The following is an 18,781-nucleotide window of genomic DNA, read 5'->3' as shown; positions in this document are numbered from 1 at the left end:
ACAGGTTTTTGTTGGAGCTGCGACTCCGAAGTCTTTAACTGAACTGATGGAGTATTTCTGTGGTGGCGCCTCTGCCCACGAGCCAAGCTGCCATCAGGAAAATGATCCCACAGGTTTGATCCCAGATCAAGTCTAATATCCAGGGTTCATCCTGGAGGAACGAGCACATGGAGGCTCTGTGTGGTCCACCTGATTTCTGAGGGTAAACAGAGAGTGGGACACTGTCTTACGTAAAAGCCACTATGAATTATTTCAGGGCAGTTTTCAAAGAGAAGAATCCAGAAACTGGTTCTTTTTTTCAGACTGAGTTTAACTCCTGAAGCTTCAGGACAAACAGATGTCAGACATTTAAACAGAAAAAGCCTCTTTGGTTTTCATCCTGTTATGCAGAAAAACACAAACAGTAATTTATGAATATCTTTAACTAAATGCAACATCTTAAATGATGTCTTCAGGTTTTAAATGCTTAATCTGAACTCTCTGTAGTTTGAAACTTTTTCTGCAGGAAATACTTGATTAGTTAAAAAAATGCAGGAACTGTTGTAGGTTTGTGTTTCTTTGCCTCTGACATGATTTGATGCACATCTCCACACATGGTCACAGTCTATTTAGAAAAGAATTCAGCCAACTTTGTGGCAACACGATGCAGTTCAGTTACTTTACCAAACAATCGACATATTTATTATTCATTATGCTTTTAAACTATAAATATTAATACTTCAGAAAGAGGGCATTTATTATTTTATGTAACAAAAATAAAATTTCTAAAGAACATAACAGCTTCAAACATAAAGACCTGCAGTTTTGTTTATGTGGTTAAAAAATAGAATAGAATAGATTAGAATAGAATGTTTTGGATCCCAGAAAGATGAAATTACCACAAAATTTTTAAGAAAAGCAGCAGATAGATAATAAATAACACTAAAAAGACACTTTCAATTAATGTTTGAAGTGCTATCAAAATGCAACGGTCTTATGTTTAGTGAACACGACACACATCCCTCACTGTGGTTCACCTTCAGCCAATTGGAATTGACCAGACTTGGTTGGAGCTCGCCTGTGATTGGACGTCTTTTTGTGCAAATATAAAGGCAAAGACACGACAGAAAGAGAAATGGACAAACTTTGACAGAAACTGATTAGATTTGATATCTTTTTTACCAATATTATCTTGTTCTATCTGTGGTTTTGAACCAGTTCTGCTGCTGCTCCCTGTTCTAGATTGATTTTTTTGGTACGCATTTGTATCCTGTACATCCATACTTTGTTGACTTTACTTTGGTGACCTGAACTTTGGTGACCTGAACTTTGGCTTTGTGACTCTTCTACAGATTCTGGACATTCAAAAAAAAAATTCTGGATGCAGCTACAGAGAAACAGAGCTGTGACTTCCAGAGCAGAGCAGATATGAGTGAATTCAGAGATGTGTCTGACACGTCACTGCTTCATGCTGACAATGAAACAGGTGAAAATATGAACAATTTCAAAATAAAGCATAAGATTGTGAAGGCAAAGTCAGTCTTTATAATTCAGTCATGTCAGAGGCTGTCAGTAAGAATCAAATGTAAAAAAGTTGTTGAATGTTTTGAGTCCTGGTTGTTTACGGCAGACTCTGATTAATGACGGAATGAAGTCAAATGCTTATTATTTCATTGGAGAGTTCCTCTTTTGTAAACTTTAGGCTTTCTGATGCACCTGATGGGTCCACGTTTGGAGAAAGGACCTGAGCTTTGACAGAAGACAGAGGGATTGGAACCAGCAGTTCTGCTTGTTGGGTTTCTGACTCAGGAGGGTCTAAGGGCAGGAACGCCCAGTTTAGTTTAGAATTTTCCTAATGAATTCTATGTATTCTAAGCCCATTGAGACGACTGTTGTTGTGATTTTGGACTATATAAATAAAATTGAATTGAATTCTGTCCACCACAGTCAGCAGGTTTAACATTCTAACTGTGCGGAGAATCCTCAGGGAGCATGTTGGAAGAACTGAGACAGCTGCAGCAGAATCCATGCCTCATTCTGACAACAGAACCTCACAAAGCTTTTCAAATGGAAATAGGATGTTTGAAACCGTCATTTCTGGCTCTCTTCAATCGCAAATATTGAAAAACTCCACCCAAAAAAATCAGTCTCATCTCTTTTTTTTTTGGAAGTTATTCGGTCTGAGCGTAAAATAGGTGAAGCTAATGTAAACCGATTTCCCCTTCAGTCTCTCCTCATTGAAGAAAATATGGAGAATAATTCAACTAAGACAGGATAAAGTTGATAATGCTCATGGTATTGAGAGGTGAGACTGTTCCAGGTGCCCTCATGGTGTGAGCTCTGCAGAAGTGTAACAGAGCGGCGATCAGCACTGCCTTTGACATTTCTGTTCCTTTTTTGTTTATTTTTGTGTAAATTTGTCAAAAAACAGATTAAAGGATCAAACTGTCCGGTCCACAGTTTGTCAGTGCGACCGTCAGGCGCCACGCTGCCTGTTGTGTTTTTCTAGGACTGCTCTGACAGATCAGAACGCTTTCTACCTGAAGCAGCCTTTAGTTCATGTTGGGTGAAACTGAGGCTGTAGAGCTCAGGACATGGGTTCATTTATCCTTTCTGGTCTGAGTGTCTTTTTTTCCCCATTTCCTTTCAAACTGCACCATCCAAACTGAAATGCAGCTAACAACACGTCTTCATGGGAACTGTCAAAGGTGACAAAAACATTTGAAACCACTTTAAAATCTATTCTGCAAATGTCATCTGTGTGATCACGTTTTTATTTTTTCATTTGTTGATCTGCTCGGAGGAGGAGCGGCTTTGCTGATGGACAGAGAAATCAACACTGTACATCTTGTGTGTGGGCTGAAGTGTGGACAGCAGAGGGAAATAACAGCCTAAAAACAAAGCAATTTCAGAGCAGATTACATATCAGCAGCCAATTTCCTTCCTCTAAACTATTCAGAATGAATAGATTGTGTTCACCCAGTTGAAAAGGTTGATTAGGTCGATTTGGCCTCAGTAGAGGCAGGAAATAATGATTTTCCTCGCTTACCTCCGCCTCTTCCTGCACTGAAACAGGACTGACCACTCTTCAAACTGAGCTCAGTTTTTGCACACATTCAAGTGAACATTTGCTTCCCTTTGTCACATCCTTCCTCACATCTCATGCACAGCCATCTCTGCTGAGGGAAAGTGGACCCTGTTCCCGTCTTCATAATAGCTGTGCTGTCACAGATAATGTATGTGTCCTTTACCCTTTAACTTTAGTTGAAGATAATATCATGCTTGATGCTCCCACTTTATTGGATCCTGAATTTTGAGCTCTAATTGTGCATGTCACTTTTTAATTAAAAAGTTTTTCTAGGGGCTGCGAGTGTGCGTGACACGCTGTGCTCAGCCACATGGCTAATGTAACAGGCAGAGAGCATGACTCCTCACGCCCTCGCGTTCAACACGTACTTCACTGGAATGGCAAGGATCATTCATATACTGCACAACCACCCCAGCGGGTCTGCTGGAGCTCTGACTGGTGGTTTTCAGACCACATGTTGAGCTGATGAGGGAGGTTCCAGCAACCAGCAGACACACATGAGGATTTCTGTCTAATCAGCTTTAACTGAGAAAAATGTGCTCAATCTTGTTCCTGTTTTGCGTCCCTTTATCCCATCAAATCCAATCTGAGGCCATTTTTTCTGGGGTTAAAACAACGACATCTTGCTTTGGTTTGAAGGATAAAATTTGCATTGAAAAATCAAAGCCTGTGAGATTTCTTCTCTCCACCCTTATTTTTGTGGGTCCTGTCCCATATAACATCCAGGTCAGAGTATGACTTCCTGTTTCCTGTCTATGGCTGCTACCGTTTGCTGTGGCTGTGCCGTGTAAACGCCGGCTTGTCATCTAGACGTACTTCTCCCCTAAAACCTTTGCTGTTCCAGATAAAAACCTGTCTAGAACTAACACTCAAAAGCTCTTCAGTCAAGTTCTTTAAAAATCCGTTTAGCTCTTTAACTAACCTCTACTGCTATAGTACTACTAGTACTAAACTGTACTGTGGAGTTCTGGATCTAAAATCAACCACAGAACTCTGGAAACATGATCTACCTCACGTTTTTCTGGAACCCAGACAACCATTGGACCCATCAACACAGTATCTGTTTCTCTGTTGTGTTTATTATTTTTCAATACCAATGTCTGAGGACGTCTGGCGGCATCCATATCATGAAAAAATGGTGACCACATTGAGTTAATTTGGTCGGAGCAGGAGGTAAAACCAGGGCCGGCCCTGGTCTTCCGGGGGCCCTAAGCGAAATTTAATTTGTGGGCCCTCTAACTGATCAGCAGCACCAACAAACTGTAATGAGTTTTTTTCTTGGTAATATTAGAGAGCAGATTGTCTTGATATTTAATGCCCCAGCCGTAGAACGGCGTTGTGACGTTCCCCTGCTGAGTGGAGGGTGAATTGTTACAAAGCAATGCACGGAACTGACGGGGGTTCATTTCCATCAGCCCCCTGCTTAGAACGCTGCCCTGCTGGTAGAAACGTGTGTCGCAGGCTATGAATGTTGAAATTTAATATTTATTCTACACATTCTTACATGATTGGAGAACGTTAAGAATGTTTGTGTCTTGTTTTTCCTCCTACATAAACCATATTAAAACAAAAAATATATTTCTCTCCCCCATCTTTTTACATTTTCAAACTAAGGCGGCGCCAAAGAGCCGCTTGCGGCTCCTGAGCCGCAGGTTGTCGACCCCCGCACTAACCCATTGGGGGACAGCGCATCATGTGTACCAGGGACGGCCATTTTCTCTTAACACAATTTTTAGAGAACATTCTAAAAATCGTTTTTGTCTTCCGGTTATTTATGACATAAGTCTCCAACTTGACCTAAAATTGAAGAGCTTCAGGGAGGGGCTGCTAGGTCGTCCACCCAGTCTGGTCCTCAGGAGTTCATCCTCTATTCTTTGTGTGAATTAAACAAAACCCTTGTTGGTTTGTGAGGAAACTAAAAATTGTTTGTCTTTTAATCCAAATGTTTTTGCCTGTAATTTTCATATCCTTATAAATTCTTCTGTTTTTATTTTTACTTATTGTTCAGCAAACTTTGCATATTATGTATATACATCTCAAATAAAATTGGAAAAAAAGGAGTTGTTTGGAATGTCATTTAATGCAAATACCAGCAAGTAAAAAAACAAACTTTGAACGGAAGTAAAATTTAAGTGTTTTATTTGAGAACAACTGGATACTAAAATGTTTTTTAAACTGCTTTCAGTATGAAATATGTACAGTTAACCTCCAAAAACTGTTTTGGAGTGTTTCATTATGATATTTGTGAGCAGAATAGCGAAAACAATTTACATTTTGACGTGTAAAGCTGGTGTTGCTGCTTGGAATCCGTGCATTCCCTCAGAACGTTTCCAAGATTGGATATCCGTTTCCTTGGAATGCTGCTTGTGCATCCCAAATATACCATGACAGAAGGTAAATAAATACGTATATATCCTGAATAATAGACAAAAACGATGCATTCATCCCTTAATGCCTATAAATATGCATCAAAAATAAATGTGCATTCTTTGGCTCCAAAATTACCCACATTTAGCATCAACATGAAAGCAAAAACATAAAAGGGAGTTTCTTTTTGTGGCGTATCCCGCCTTTGCCCCAAAGCAGCTGAGATAGGCTCCAGCAACTATGTGGCCCTGAAAAGGATTCAGTTAGTTCTGAAGATGGATAGACACCAAATTGATAAAAGCTTTCGACATTTTGTCGTGCCTTAAATGTTTTGAAATTTTTACAAAGTAAGTTTATAAGGGCATTTTTTATAGCTAAAGCAGAAATAAAGCATTAGAAGAATGTTCTGTGTAATGATGAAATCTCTTTGACTTTGTTTTATGTTTAAGTGTGACGTTACAAACGGACAAAAGGATGTACCAGTAAGTTAAACAACTGTCATGTATTAATAAATCCAAATGAGTTTAAAAACTGAAAAAGAACATTTTGTGGACCTGTGTGGGCCTTTAAATAGTGCAGTGGGAGTGACTGGTTCAATTCCCGACTCGTTAACAAACCGTCGCTATAAAAGCTGACTCTGCGTGAAGATCATTCATGGACCAGAATCCCTGTTCTGATGCAGATAGAGTAGTGTGGTGGCAGTGTCTCTGTGCTTCCAGTGAGAATGTGTCGGTTCAATTCCCAGTTAGAATAAGGGTCCTTAGGAAGTAGATGTCATAGTCTGTGTCTTTAAACCTGATTGTTGATTTTTGAAACATGTGGAGCGCGTTCAGCTCAAAGGAACAAAGCAACACAGTTCTGCTGTAGACAGATTAGCACAGTGGGAGTGTTTCTGTCCTTGAAGCGGAAGAGTTCAGGTTCAAGTCCTGGCTAGTTGCATCACAACTCATGCTTGGGGTGAGGAAGAGTCAGGGATGCTGGGAAGGGGGGGTGGGTTCATCTTTAGATCTGGTAGGAGATCAACGACTTCTGTGCTATAAGATAGGTGATGAAGGTTGATATTAGAGCTACAGCTAACTAGTAGTGAGACAGGTACCTAGAAGACTAGAACCGACAGGAGGGCTAAACCAACTCAAACTATTAACAGGAGGGAGGGAGTAGATTTTTCTAATGCGTAGAAGCTGCAACTAGATCATGATAGGACTCTTCACGGTAACAAACACTACATTATGGTACTATACTTTCTAAATCTTGTCTTTCTATAACTCTAAAATTAAGTTGGTGCTCATATTATCAACTATTTGTAGAAATATACCAACCTAAATTGTAGCTACACTGTCAGAAAAAATGTGCAAAATTTGTACCTTTAGAGGTACAATGGCTTGTCACTGGGGCAGTACCCTCAAGGGTACAAATGTTGTACCCTTTCATATGGGTGCATATCTGTACCCTTTCAGTATGTACCTTTCAAAGGCAAATATGTACCTCTGTGGACTAAATTGTACCTTATAGTGTTATGGTACCATAATGTACCTTTAAAAAAGGTACAAATTTGTTCTTTTAAGGGTACTGCCCCAGTGACAAGCCTTTTGTACCCTTTGATGGCAAATTTGTACCAGATACAGCACATTAAAAGACCAGTATACTGTTTATCACATTTATTAAACATTCAAAACAATTACAATGCTGACAATACAACTTTTCACAGTATGTACAGTGTCACATAAGGATGCATATATTTACAATTATTAGCAATTTTACAATAATGAAAAATCTATATTTTTCCTTCAGTTCACATTGCATTCATTGTAACTATAACCTTAACATTTGATCAATTGTAAACAGCACACAGCACTTCAGTTACCATTTTTAAACCATGAAAACTTGTGACATTAACAAAAGAAGCACTAGACCTCATTTTAAGTAAATCTTTCTACTGCATTCTACATTTTCTAAAAATAGATAATAAAAAAGTAAACTTATAACCAAGTTTAAATGAATAATTTAAATAAAATGCATAAATGTGATAAGATAATATTGATACGAATTCTAAAAAGAAGAACTATAAAACACACTAAAGATTACCAAGGATTACGTTTATGTCAATACCTAGTAGATCCTCTGCAAGCATCTCTTCTCTTGATTCTTTGGAGACTTTGGCTAATGGAGCTTTTCTTTGAACAAGCTCAAGCACCTTTGGCACAATTCTGGTAAACGCCGTCCTTGAAGCGCTGGCTTAAACTGACAGGTGATGGATGCATTCAGTCAACTTCAAACATCTGAAAATTGAAAAAAATTAGAAAATTAATCATTCACTAACTAAAACAAAAGACATAAAACATTCTAATAATCTTTGTTGCCTCTTTCATTGCCATTTCCCTTTAGTGATCTCATTGTATAAATATTACTTAGCTTGAATGACTATATATTTATATATGAGTTTAGAAAATTACAATGTTTTTACAATTGAGTTAAAGCTGTTAATGGTCATTTTAGCAGATGTCTCAGCTTATATTAACATTCAAAATGTATTTTAAGCTAAGAACTGATTTAAAATGTCACTGACCCCTGAGGTTGTCTTCAAGAAAGGGTACTTCTTTAGTATATCCTCTCGCACCTTGCTGTACTGGATATGCAGGACATTCACATGACCTTCAACGGATGATGCATCCTCACCAATGACAGTAACCACCTATTGGATCAAATTTAAAAGTCCATATTAATAATAAAAAATACAACTGCAAGCACTGATTACTGGGGTTAAAGCACTTTGAGATGATGTTTAAAGACAGTTTGTGCAGAGTGGTTTGGAGTTGATCAGAAATTAACTTCCGAGTTGTAGGCGGGGCTATTGACACAGTAGTAACCCTCTGTTGATGTCCGATCATCCCTTTGTTCACGCCCTCTCCCACTGGCTTACAGTCCTTCCAACCTAAAACTAACATTAGAGGGGAAACCAAAATGGTGAGCAATATTGAAGCTTTCTGGCCATAGTTTAGATCAAGCTCAGACAAGTATGATGAAGATGTTAATGGATCTGTTTGTCTGCAAGTGGACGCATCAGAATAGAGCAGAGCAGAGGGACTCGGACCCACTTCATTTCATGTGGTGCGTCACAATAGAGAGCTTCCTCAAACTGCATTTATTTTGTCTGTTCCTGATTCATCCCAATTTGAGTGAATACTCAGATGTGCAGTTTTAAACGTGTTCTTTTAAACTTATACTGCGACATGTTAAAAATGGGGGACCCACTCCAATGAAAGTTATTTTTTAAAATGTAGCATTTTTATGATGACATATTGTTATAGGTTTAAGAATAAAACTGTGTTTCTAAATATATTTATTTTCTCAAATTGGGATGAATCAGGAGCAGATGAAAAGATGTAATTTGAGAAAGCTTTTAGTTGTTACGTACAAGCTACATTTGGCAGGCCACAAGCTCCCTGCTCCGCTTGTCTTCATTCTTGTCGTCTGAATTGGCATCTGGCTCACATCTATAAGGCTAGATAGCTCCAATATTGCACGCCAATTCTGTTGCTTGGGGGTTGTGAGGAACTGTAAGGTAACGGGAGCGTAAACAATGGCATGATGGGAAATTAAGGCCGGTTAACTCTGCAAAACAGTCCTGTCAAGAACTTGAAGGTGTATTCCAATTGAACTGCAGAAACCATGTCCCAGTAAACATTTTTCCCCCTCAAAAACTGCATAATCAATGCCTGTCTTTGTATAATAATAATAATAATAATAATAATAATAATAATGGATTGGATTTATCTGCGCTTTTCAAGACACTCAAAGCGCTTACAGTGTGTCCATTATTCATTCACTCCTCATTCATACTTGGTGATGGTAAGCTATGGTTGTAGCCACAGCTGCCCTGGGGCAGGCTGACAGAGGCGTGGCTGCCATTTCGCGCCTACGGCCCCTCTGACCATCACCGGGACCATTCATACACATTCACACACCAGTGGAGCCACACTGGAGGCAAGGAGGGTGAAGTGTCTTGCCCAAGGACACAACCACCTGAGCCACTATTGCCCGTATAGTCAATATCTTGTTAATTATACAGAGCTTTGTTGAAGGAAATACAGAAGAATTATATGTTTGTATGATGAGGACAGTATTCCAGAATGTATTCAATGTGTTGTGACTTACTCGGTGCAATCTGCTGTTTCCCTAGAAAACTTTAAACTAGTTTGGATGATCTGCCTTACTGCACTGTTTGACAACTAAACTGAATTGGAAAGACAGCCTGACTTTGAATGCTTGAAATGACTTTGTGAAAAAATCATTTACTTACTTTGGAAAGAGAGCTGTCTTCAAGTCTTCGTCTTGTTGTAAGACTGTGTTGTAATATTATTTTGTCATCTGAGTCCACTTCAGTATCTCCACTTGAACTGGTATTGCAGCTCTTTGCAGGACAACTCAGCTGATCTGTCAAAGTATTAAAGCTTTCAGTTACTGTAATATTTAAATTAGTATGATAGCAAAAACAAAAAAAGTAAAAACAAAGATTTTTAAATACTGACCGACTTAACAGTTTAGCAGATTTATTATCTTGTCTAAGACAGCAATAGGATAAAAAAACTCACTTATTTGCCCGTGTTTTGTTCCCCACACTATCCTGTCAAATAAATCATTAACCCTTAGACTCCTATTGATGCAAATATACAATCAAAACTCTTCAGCTCAAAAATGTTCTTAATTTAGCATGTACTTGAAAGCAAAAACACAGATTATTTCCCTTGGAAATAAATTCAGGCATCAAAGGGGAATTTACCCAAAACCATTCAAAACAAAATAGATAAATTACAATTTAAAAGAAGAACTTCACCTTCTGGATTTGTATCTTCGGCCAGACAACTTTCCAACACACCAAGGTTTGGGTTTTTCAACAGGAGATCAAGAACCTGCTCATCAACTTCTGTCTTTGAGTCATCAAACACTTTCAAGTCCAAGGTTGGGATGTTAAACTTTTGGACAGCTGTGAACACAGCAAAATTATGTTTAGAATGCAGCACAGAAATTATCTTTAAATTAAAAAGCAATTAAAAAAATCTGTTTGCATCACAGCTGACAGTTTATCCACAAAGTTGACTGATTCCTGTAAAGAAAAATGCTGGAAATTGTGATGTTTCCACTCACCACATTCCCAAAAGGATTTGAAGGTCAGCTGAACTTCAAAACATTTTTTTTTGGCGTTCGACATGTTCACGCACAGCTTGCATTTTTCCTGGTGGGAAAAAAAATAATATATTACAAAAAAGGAAAAACATTACAACACCAAAAGGTACCAACACAGCATTTATTCAGATCTAAGCCCTGTTCCAAATAAATTAATACATTTTAAAATAGTAATGGGAAATATACAGTTCACACTAGCTGCCACAGCAATGTTGCAGAATTTGCAGAACTGCTAAAAAAAAAAAAAAAACACTGGCGACAATGCACTGGCTTCTAAGGGCCTACAGATTTATTTCTTGGAATTTCATTTAAAAAATTTTATTTTTTCCTGGTTTATAGATGAGTTTTTGGTATGGGAAATCGTGACGAGTATCTGGAATCACGGACCTCCATTTAAAAAAAATAATCTCTGCAGGAGAATGTTCAAAATCAACAACACAGTGTAAACTTTGCTTGACCAACAATGAGCGATCATGACAACCTAAACAGTCTGTCACTACTGTCTTGCATTCGAGAAATGGTGGCTGCCCGCGCACAGCAGCTAAGGCAGGCTGACATAATTGGGAAGGACCGCCATACTGGGGTGTAAAAAAAAATAAAACGCTATTGGACTCCTACACATTACAGATTAAAATGATTAACGCATTGAATTCAACGGACCTGATAAATATCAGAAGGAATTATGGAGCTGGTCGTTTCAAAAGTAGCTGGCTTCCTTAAGAAAGACAGAAAGAAAAAAAAAAGGGGAGGGGGGTAGGCGGCAACAACAACCGGTGCATCAACGCCAGCGTACATCGGTAAAACGGCGACAGAATTATCTAGTGAAAAAATGTATATATTTCAATGTATTTAACGGAACGCGGTACAACACCAACAACAGCTTAAGTTATTTAATGGCTGCATTTAGCTGAACTTCAAACGGCTGAGGCTAACCGTTAGCAAACTCCTGCTCGTAGTTTTCAATCTCCTCACAGGCACATACACGGCGGAACAGCAGCATTCCTCTACAAAAAAGTTAGTCCTTACAGATAAAATAACCGAACCCGCTTAAAACAAGTTTCCAACTTATTTTTGAGCAATTAGCAGACTTACCTCAGTCACAGCCTCTATCTTCCTCCGGCCGCTGCGGGATGACAAAATGGCGGAAGAAACGAAACTTAAGAAAGTAGAGTGGGCGTGGTCTCGCTGGTTTACTCCAACATATTTCCTCTACGTTTTTACACCTACTTAAATAAAAATTACTGATGGTAACTCCGAAAAAAGTACTCTCTCATTTTTCCTGTGTAGGTACAAAAGCTAAAAGGTACTAATATGTACACTTAATGTAACGTAGTAACAGAGAAATGTACTTTTTTATGAGAATGCATGATTAGAAAAAAAATAACTTAAATTAACAGCTCAAAGACTAGAAATTTAAATTGAACTTAGGCCAAGTTAAAGTACACCATATAAGGTAAAAAACATCAAATAATTTTGTCTACATTGTGCTTTTGCTCTAAATTAAATATAAGTATATTTTTACTTATATATAAGTTAAAAAAAACAGGCTCACACTAATACATGTTTCAAAGGTATTATCTTGATGCTCTGCACAATCAATAAAATATAATTTGCTTGTGTACTGTTCAGAACTAGTCATAAAAGATGTGTGGTCTCTTAAATATATTTGGTTATTTAAATAAATAACTAACAACATATTAAATGATTTTGGGTGACGTTTCATACACTTTGAATTATTACTTTTGTCACACAAGTGATTGTACCTTTGTTTGTGGAATAAAGGGTCCAAATGTGGGCCCTCTGATGGTTGGAAACATATTTGTACCTTTTTTATCCTTAAATGGTACATATGAGTACCCTAAGGTGTAATTATGACTCACTTAGGGTACATATTCACCATTTGTACCCTAAGTGTTCACAAACGTACCCCAACCGTACCCTTTTTTCTGACAGTGTAGTTGCTAAAATAAAAGTTTTACTTACCTACACCACCATCCCTCACCTGCCCTCCACCTCCAGGTGTTGCTCTACCTGTATTGCATCTACAGTATGCAGACCCTCCACACATCCAAGCTGCATTCTGCATGGATCTATCTAAATGCACATCTTCTTCTGGAGATCCTCTTCTCCTGGTCCTCCTTCCTCTGGCAAGGGGGGGGGCAAAGATGAAGCCCCCCTTTCCGGTCGTCCTGACTCCTCCTAGCCGCAGCTTGAATTGTGAGGCGACTGAACACCTCGATGTTCCTGACTGGGACTTGAACCTGCGCTCTCCCGCTTCAAGGACAGAAACACTCCCACTGTGCTAATCTGTCTACAGCAGAACTGTGTTGCTTTGTTCCTTTGAGCTGATGACTGTCAAGGAGCGGCAAAAACTGACAACACCAAAACTGAGACGGGGAATTGAACCAGCGCTTCTCTGCTTTGGAGATCAAGTCAGTTCCATCGCACTATTCTGTACATCAGTCAGCACTTTGTCGATCACCATTTTTCCTCCATCTGGTGCTTTCTGGGATTTGAACCAACACCTTCTTGCTCTACTGTCTCCTTTCATCTCCATCAGTGGAACCTTGAAGCTGAAGTTTGATTGACAGTTGACGACCTCACATCACCAGTTGCTGCTGCTTCACCGAAAGTGTTTGGTTTGTTTTTTTCCTTGGTTCACATCCTGAAAGTGGATCACGGGTGGATGGAGGCTTTGGTGAAGCATGTGATAGAAACTCCTGTGTTTACTTTGTTCTTTTTCTCCAAGCAGGAACTCTTTCTTTTGCTGATGATGCAGCCATATTACTTTTTTGATGGGAATATAATCTTCATACGGCGCCATTAAAATCTCAGACTCCGTCTGACTAAAGTATGGCGCTCTCTATTTAATTACATTTTTTTTTTCTGTTATCCAGGTACGGTGCAGTTTTCTCATTTTGTCATGTTCTTTTTGTGTTATTCTACATGCTGTGGGGGGAAGGTGCTAATGAGAATGCGCACTGAGACTGCTGCGAGCTCTGGCCGAGGGGGAAAAACACAGAAGAAACTCTGGACAGCATCGTGAATTTTTGTTTTCTGTTAACCAAGATTAAAAGAGATTGACTCAGCATCCAAGCGTGGTCTTTTAGTCACTGGAACACAACGCAGAGCAGGACTTACCCAGTTACAGCAGCACCACACCGTTACCAACCTGCTAACAGGTTCTGGGCCCAGGAGACGCCTGAGACCATAAAGTGTGTTTTCCACTTTTGTGAGGAAGTTGACACCATGAGCAGATGAACAGCTGATGCAAGCCGCTGGTCCCGGCTTCTGTTCGACGGAGATGAGAAGAACTATGGCCTATGGGAAACCAAGTTTCCCATAGGCCATTCTAAATGCGCCTGACCCTGATGATGACGATGAGGATCCAGCTAAAAATGCGGAGGCATGAGCTGAACTGATCCAGTTTCTGGATGACAAGAGACTGTCGCTGGTGATGCGTGAGGCAGCAGATGACGGCCGCAAGGCGCTACAGGTCCACAATAAAGGAAAGCCTCGTATCATCAGTCTTTATACTGAACTGACTTCACTGAAAAAGCCGGCCAATGAAAGCGTGACAGAATATATAATCGGCGCTGAGACAGCGATCACGGCCTTGAGAAACGCCGGTGAAACCCTGAGCGATGGTCGGCTGGTTGCCATGGTCCTGAAGGGGCTACCTGAGTCATTCCAACCATTTGCAATCCATGTGACACAACAGGATGAGACCATGTCATCTGCAGAGTTTAAAACAAAGCTACGGAGCTGTGAGGACACTGAAAAGATGTGCGCGACCGCAGCAGGTGACAACGTGATGAACGCCCGCGTGCACCAGAGGGAGACCTGCCAGCCCAGGTGAGCGAGGAGCAGAGAAGGCGACAAAGGACTTTGTCTGCTTCAGATGCGGCCTGTAGGGACACCTGGTCAGAACCTGCCAGCGCAAACTGTGGTGCAGCTTGTGCAAAAGCAGCACGCACCGGGACAGCACCTGCAGACGCAGACAGCACCTGCAGACGCAGACAGCACCTGCAGACACAGACAGCACCTGCAGACGCAGACAGCACCTGCAGACGCAGACAGCACCTGCAGACACAGACAGCACCTGCAGACACAGACAGCACCTGCAGACGCAGACAGCACCTGCAGAGGACCAGACGACGCACACAAAGCCTGCAGCGAGACGATAAACCAGGAGAAGGAGTTTGCTTTCCGAGGGAGCAGACATTAGATGGTCGACTGTGGAGCAACTTCACATATCATCACTGATCACAGGAAGTTCAGACGTTTTGATGAGAACTTCCAGGCTGGACCACTCTGTGTGGTGTGGTCTGACTGACGGCACAAAGTGTAAAGGGGTGGCGGAGCGTCGTGGTGATGCGGAGGTCTGTCTGATTGACAGCAGAGGCTAATTTAATTTGTGGGCCCTCTAACTGATCAGCAGCACCAACAAAATGCAACTGTTATTGTGATAGAAATGAGACATTTTGTGAATGTATTATTGTTGCTGCTGAAGAATTGAATACAGTTTATTGCTTGCATGTTGGATGCACATTTAGTGGTGCCAAAACAATGTAAAAGAAAAAACATTGAATGAAAAATGTATATAGATATATATTTTTTAATGTAACATTAGGCGCTCAACAAATTAAATTCACAAAACTCCAACTTATTAAAAACAGAAACTTAATAGAAAATCAAATAACGATAAAACAATCCAAAATAAAGAACACAACAGCTCAATGATGGGGATTTAGGAAAGTCAGAGTCTTTATCCGTCTGAAAAGGACCTCTTTGCACCAAATCCATTCTTCCTGGATCAGACTGTGGTTGGCCGTTCAGCTGGACCAAACTCACCAGCAGCAGCATCAACGTTTTCCCTTTCAACAGGTGATGTGGTGACAGGAGTTTCTTCTGCAGCTACAAAAAAAGCATTATTATTATTATACAATAATCAATGATAAAGCTAATAAAATAAGAATACTAAGAATAGTTTACTGGCTCATTTAAAATCTGTGTGCAGGAGTTTTTTCACAATTTCATGATCTTTTTATATATTTATGAGAGATTGATTGTTTGATTGTATATTTGCATGAGGTCATATTTTTTTATTTAAATATGAACAATTTGGGACTTCATTCTCTACAGCTGCTGTTTATGAAAAAAGGGGTTATGCAGACACTGTAGTAGGTTTAGGGGATGTCATCTGGACGTGGTTTTAAAGTTGGAAGACATTTCGCCTCTTATCCAAGAGGCTTTGTCAATTCTGGTCTTCCAACTCTAAAACCAAGTCCAGATGACATCCCCTAAACCTACTACAATGGAACCAACCTGGATGAATGAGAGTCTTCATAGACTTATGCAGACACTGTTTTTTAAAATACTTTACATGCTATTAAAGTTACCTGAGATGACATCTTCAATGATGTCAGGAACATCTTGGGAGGTGGACGCTGCACCACCTCCAATACTTTATGAGAGCAGAAGAAACTGTGCAAAACATCCTCATTATGTAAAACCAAAACTGCAAAATACAAATAAGAAATAAATGTAGCCATTTATAAATAAGAAATGTGAACACTAATTTGAGTAGAAATGGAAATATACACATTTATACACTTCTTTATTGTCATTTTGTATGTACATAATTTTAAAATTAGTAAATTTATTTCGTCATTTATAAATGGGAAAATCTATTTCCTGTATTTTGGCAGTTTTGATTCTCCATATTTCATGCTAATGCAAGATTTTAAGACACACTCATTGTTGTAAAAGTCAGACTACCTGACTGTCTGTAGCAGATAAACAGCAGTTTTTATGCTGACATGAACCGGAAAATGCAGATCGCACTAAATATGTGTTAGAAAAACAATGAAACAATACGATCACGTGAGTTAAAACATTTATTTATCAGCCGCCGTTGTCATTATTTGCTTTTCTCTGCTCTCTGCCGTTTTGGAAGGTCATGTCTGACCTCATCTTGGAAACTTGGGTGTCAGAATTATTTTCTAGTTTTCCATTGGAAATAACGACAAACTGGATAGTTTTGTGCAATCTTCACCTGGTTGATTAGTATTTTACGTAAATCGCGCAGCTGCACAGAAATGCAGGAGAAGAAAACAACATCCTCCAAACTAACCTTGTGACTGATGTTTCAATTCTTCATCTTTCTTCAGCTCCTGATGGATAAAGTCTCTTTGGCATAAAGTTCTCTTGTTGTCGTCTTGATCAACGACAAAATGAGCTCGTTTTTTTCTTTCTCCAGACTTTATTGAAACAAACTGTAAACTCGTAAATGCACAGTGTGCCAGGCTCAGATGAAATGATGTTGACCAATCGTTGCTAAGAGTGGCGTAACGTCGTCATTTGGGTTGCCAGATTGGTTCAGGTGTGTTGAAGGGGGCGATCATTAAAGTGCAGCCAACTTTCCTTTGCACAACATTCAGAGCGCACGTTGGTACGGACGCGCTGTGAAATGGGTTGCCAGATTTGGCTCTTTTTTATTTTTTTCGCCACTTCGGGGCCCTGGTGGATGGCGGGGGCCCTATGCGGCTGCGTATTTCGCATATAGGGAGGGCCGGCCATGGGTAAAACCTTTTCATTACATTACACTGACTCCAGTTCTCAGACATAGTCAGGTTTAACACCCCCCCCCCCCAATCATTGTATTAAGAGGGGGGAAACTACAAATGTCCCTTTTTCCTCTAGAAAAATGACAAAATCTTTTTCTGTCTATAATTTATTTTTTCTGTTTATGATCCAGAATGTTGTCGATCTCAACACAAACTAGTCATTTCAGTCACACAACTTGTGCAGTAAAGGAGATTTATTCCTTATTTCTTTTAGTTTGGCATAAGACTCCGTTCAGATACATAAAACAAAGATCTCCATAAAACTTTGGGTATTAAACTACCCCTAATGGGGCTCACAGGTGAAAGCCGGGGAGGAGGGTGGGATGACGAACGCAGAGCTCACGGAAATGGAAGAAGAGGATTGGACCGCACCTGGGGCCTCATTTATAAAACTTTGCGTAGGATTTGCGTCAGAAGTGGCGTACGGATGAAACATAGGACGTGCGTACGCACAGAAATATTGGGATTTATAAAACCGTGGGCACGCACATCCTACGCATCTTTCCCTTTATAAATCACAACCGATTCTAAATGCAGCGCAGCTTTTGCGGCTACATGACACGCCCATAGTTGCCCATAAATAGTCCGTGAAACGCCCACAAATGAATATTCATGGCTTGCTAAATCATGGCAAACACAGAGAGGAAATCAAAAAAACGTAACTTATCGTTGGCGAGGTGGAAAAGAGGATAAAACGTTGTTTGGAGGGCCCAGTGTGGGCATTACTAATGCCAAAAAGGCACGTGAGCGGCAAACGGTGGCAGACGCCGTAAATGCTGTAGCCTCACAACCTCGGACCGTGGCCGAAATAAAAAAGACATGAAAGAAATGATCGGACATCAAAGTCGAGGCAAAAAAACGTCTAGCGCTGCATCGGCAGAGTGTGTCCGCCACGTGGGGGGGGGGGGGGGGGGGGGGGGAGCTGACCCCTCTTGATGAGAAACTGGCCGCTATTATTGGGGAATCCCTATTAAGTCCCCCTTATCGGCGTCCTCCTCCGCCTCAGTCACCTGACTAAGACGGAGGGGACGCCGACGCGCCAGGGTCAGGGTGACACAGGTAAGAGAAATAATTCAAATGAATGCAGTCAAGTCACATGTATGCAGGCTACACAATTACAGATTATTAATATAGAACAATTTTATTTTAGTTGCTGGGTGTTCCAGCGGGGCCAGTGGTTACGATGCTGCAGCTGAGCAGCCGTCTGGCCCCAGCGTCTCCACGGCACGCGGCTCTCAACCCTCCAGCAGTGGGCGCGTCCTCACCGATGCAGTCCTTGAAATGCAGAGGGAAGTCAGTAGTTCAATCAGAGAGGTGGCCAAGGAGTTGGGCGAAATCAAGATCGCCCTGACTGAAATAAACTGCACGATGAGGGAATTCTTAAATAAATAATATTTTCCACACCTCTTTTTCTTTATAAGCGACGCATCACTTCTAAACGCTGGCGCACAGCAGCAGCAAATGGCTCAAATGCGTGGGGATGGGGTTCAGGGTCGGGGCCAACACAGCAATCAGCGCCAGGGGGTAGAGGCAC

The 18,781-nt window shown here is 40.4% G+C and overlaps 1 protein-coding gene across 1 annotated transcript; it reads right to left on the bottom strand.

Annotated features, from left to right (window-relative positions):
* Nucleotides 1-7,077: 7,077 nt before the first annotated feature.
* On the bottom strand, nt 7,078-12,277 carry LOC144988122 (uncharacterized). The gene is made up of 6 exons (XM_078938230.1): nt 11,711-12,277; nt 10,580-10,667; nt 10,269-10,418; nt 9,735-9,868; nt 8,001-8,126; nt 7,078-7,713 (listed from the first exon to the last, which is right to left on the bottom strand). Exons 2-6 carry the CDS (start codon nt 10,641-10,643, stop codon nt 7,696-7,698), a joined length of 492 nt encoding a protein of 163 aa, XP_078794356.1. The 5' UTR covers nt 10,644-10,667; nt 11,711-12,277; the 3' UTR covers nt 7,078-7,695.
* Between the last annotated feature and the right edge of the window lie 6,504 nt (nt 12,278-18,781).

This window comes from Oryzias latipes, chromosome 20, assembly GCF_053564925.1.
Source record: "Oryzias latipes strain Hd-rR chromosome 20, Olatipes_Hd-rR_3.1".
NCBI classification, from domain to species: domain Eukaryota; kingdom Metazoa; phylum Chordata; class Actinopteri; order Beloniformes; family Adrianichthyidae; genus Oryzias; species Oryzias latipes.
This window is presented reverse-complemented; position numbering and strand designations above follow the sequence as displayed.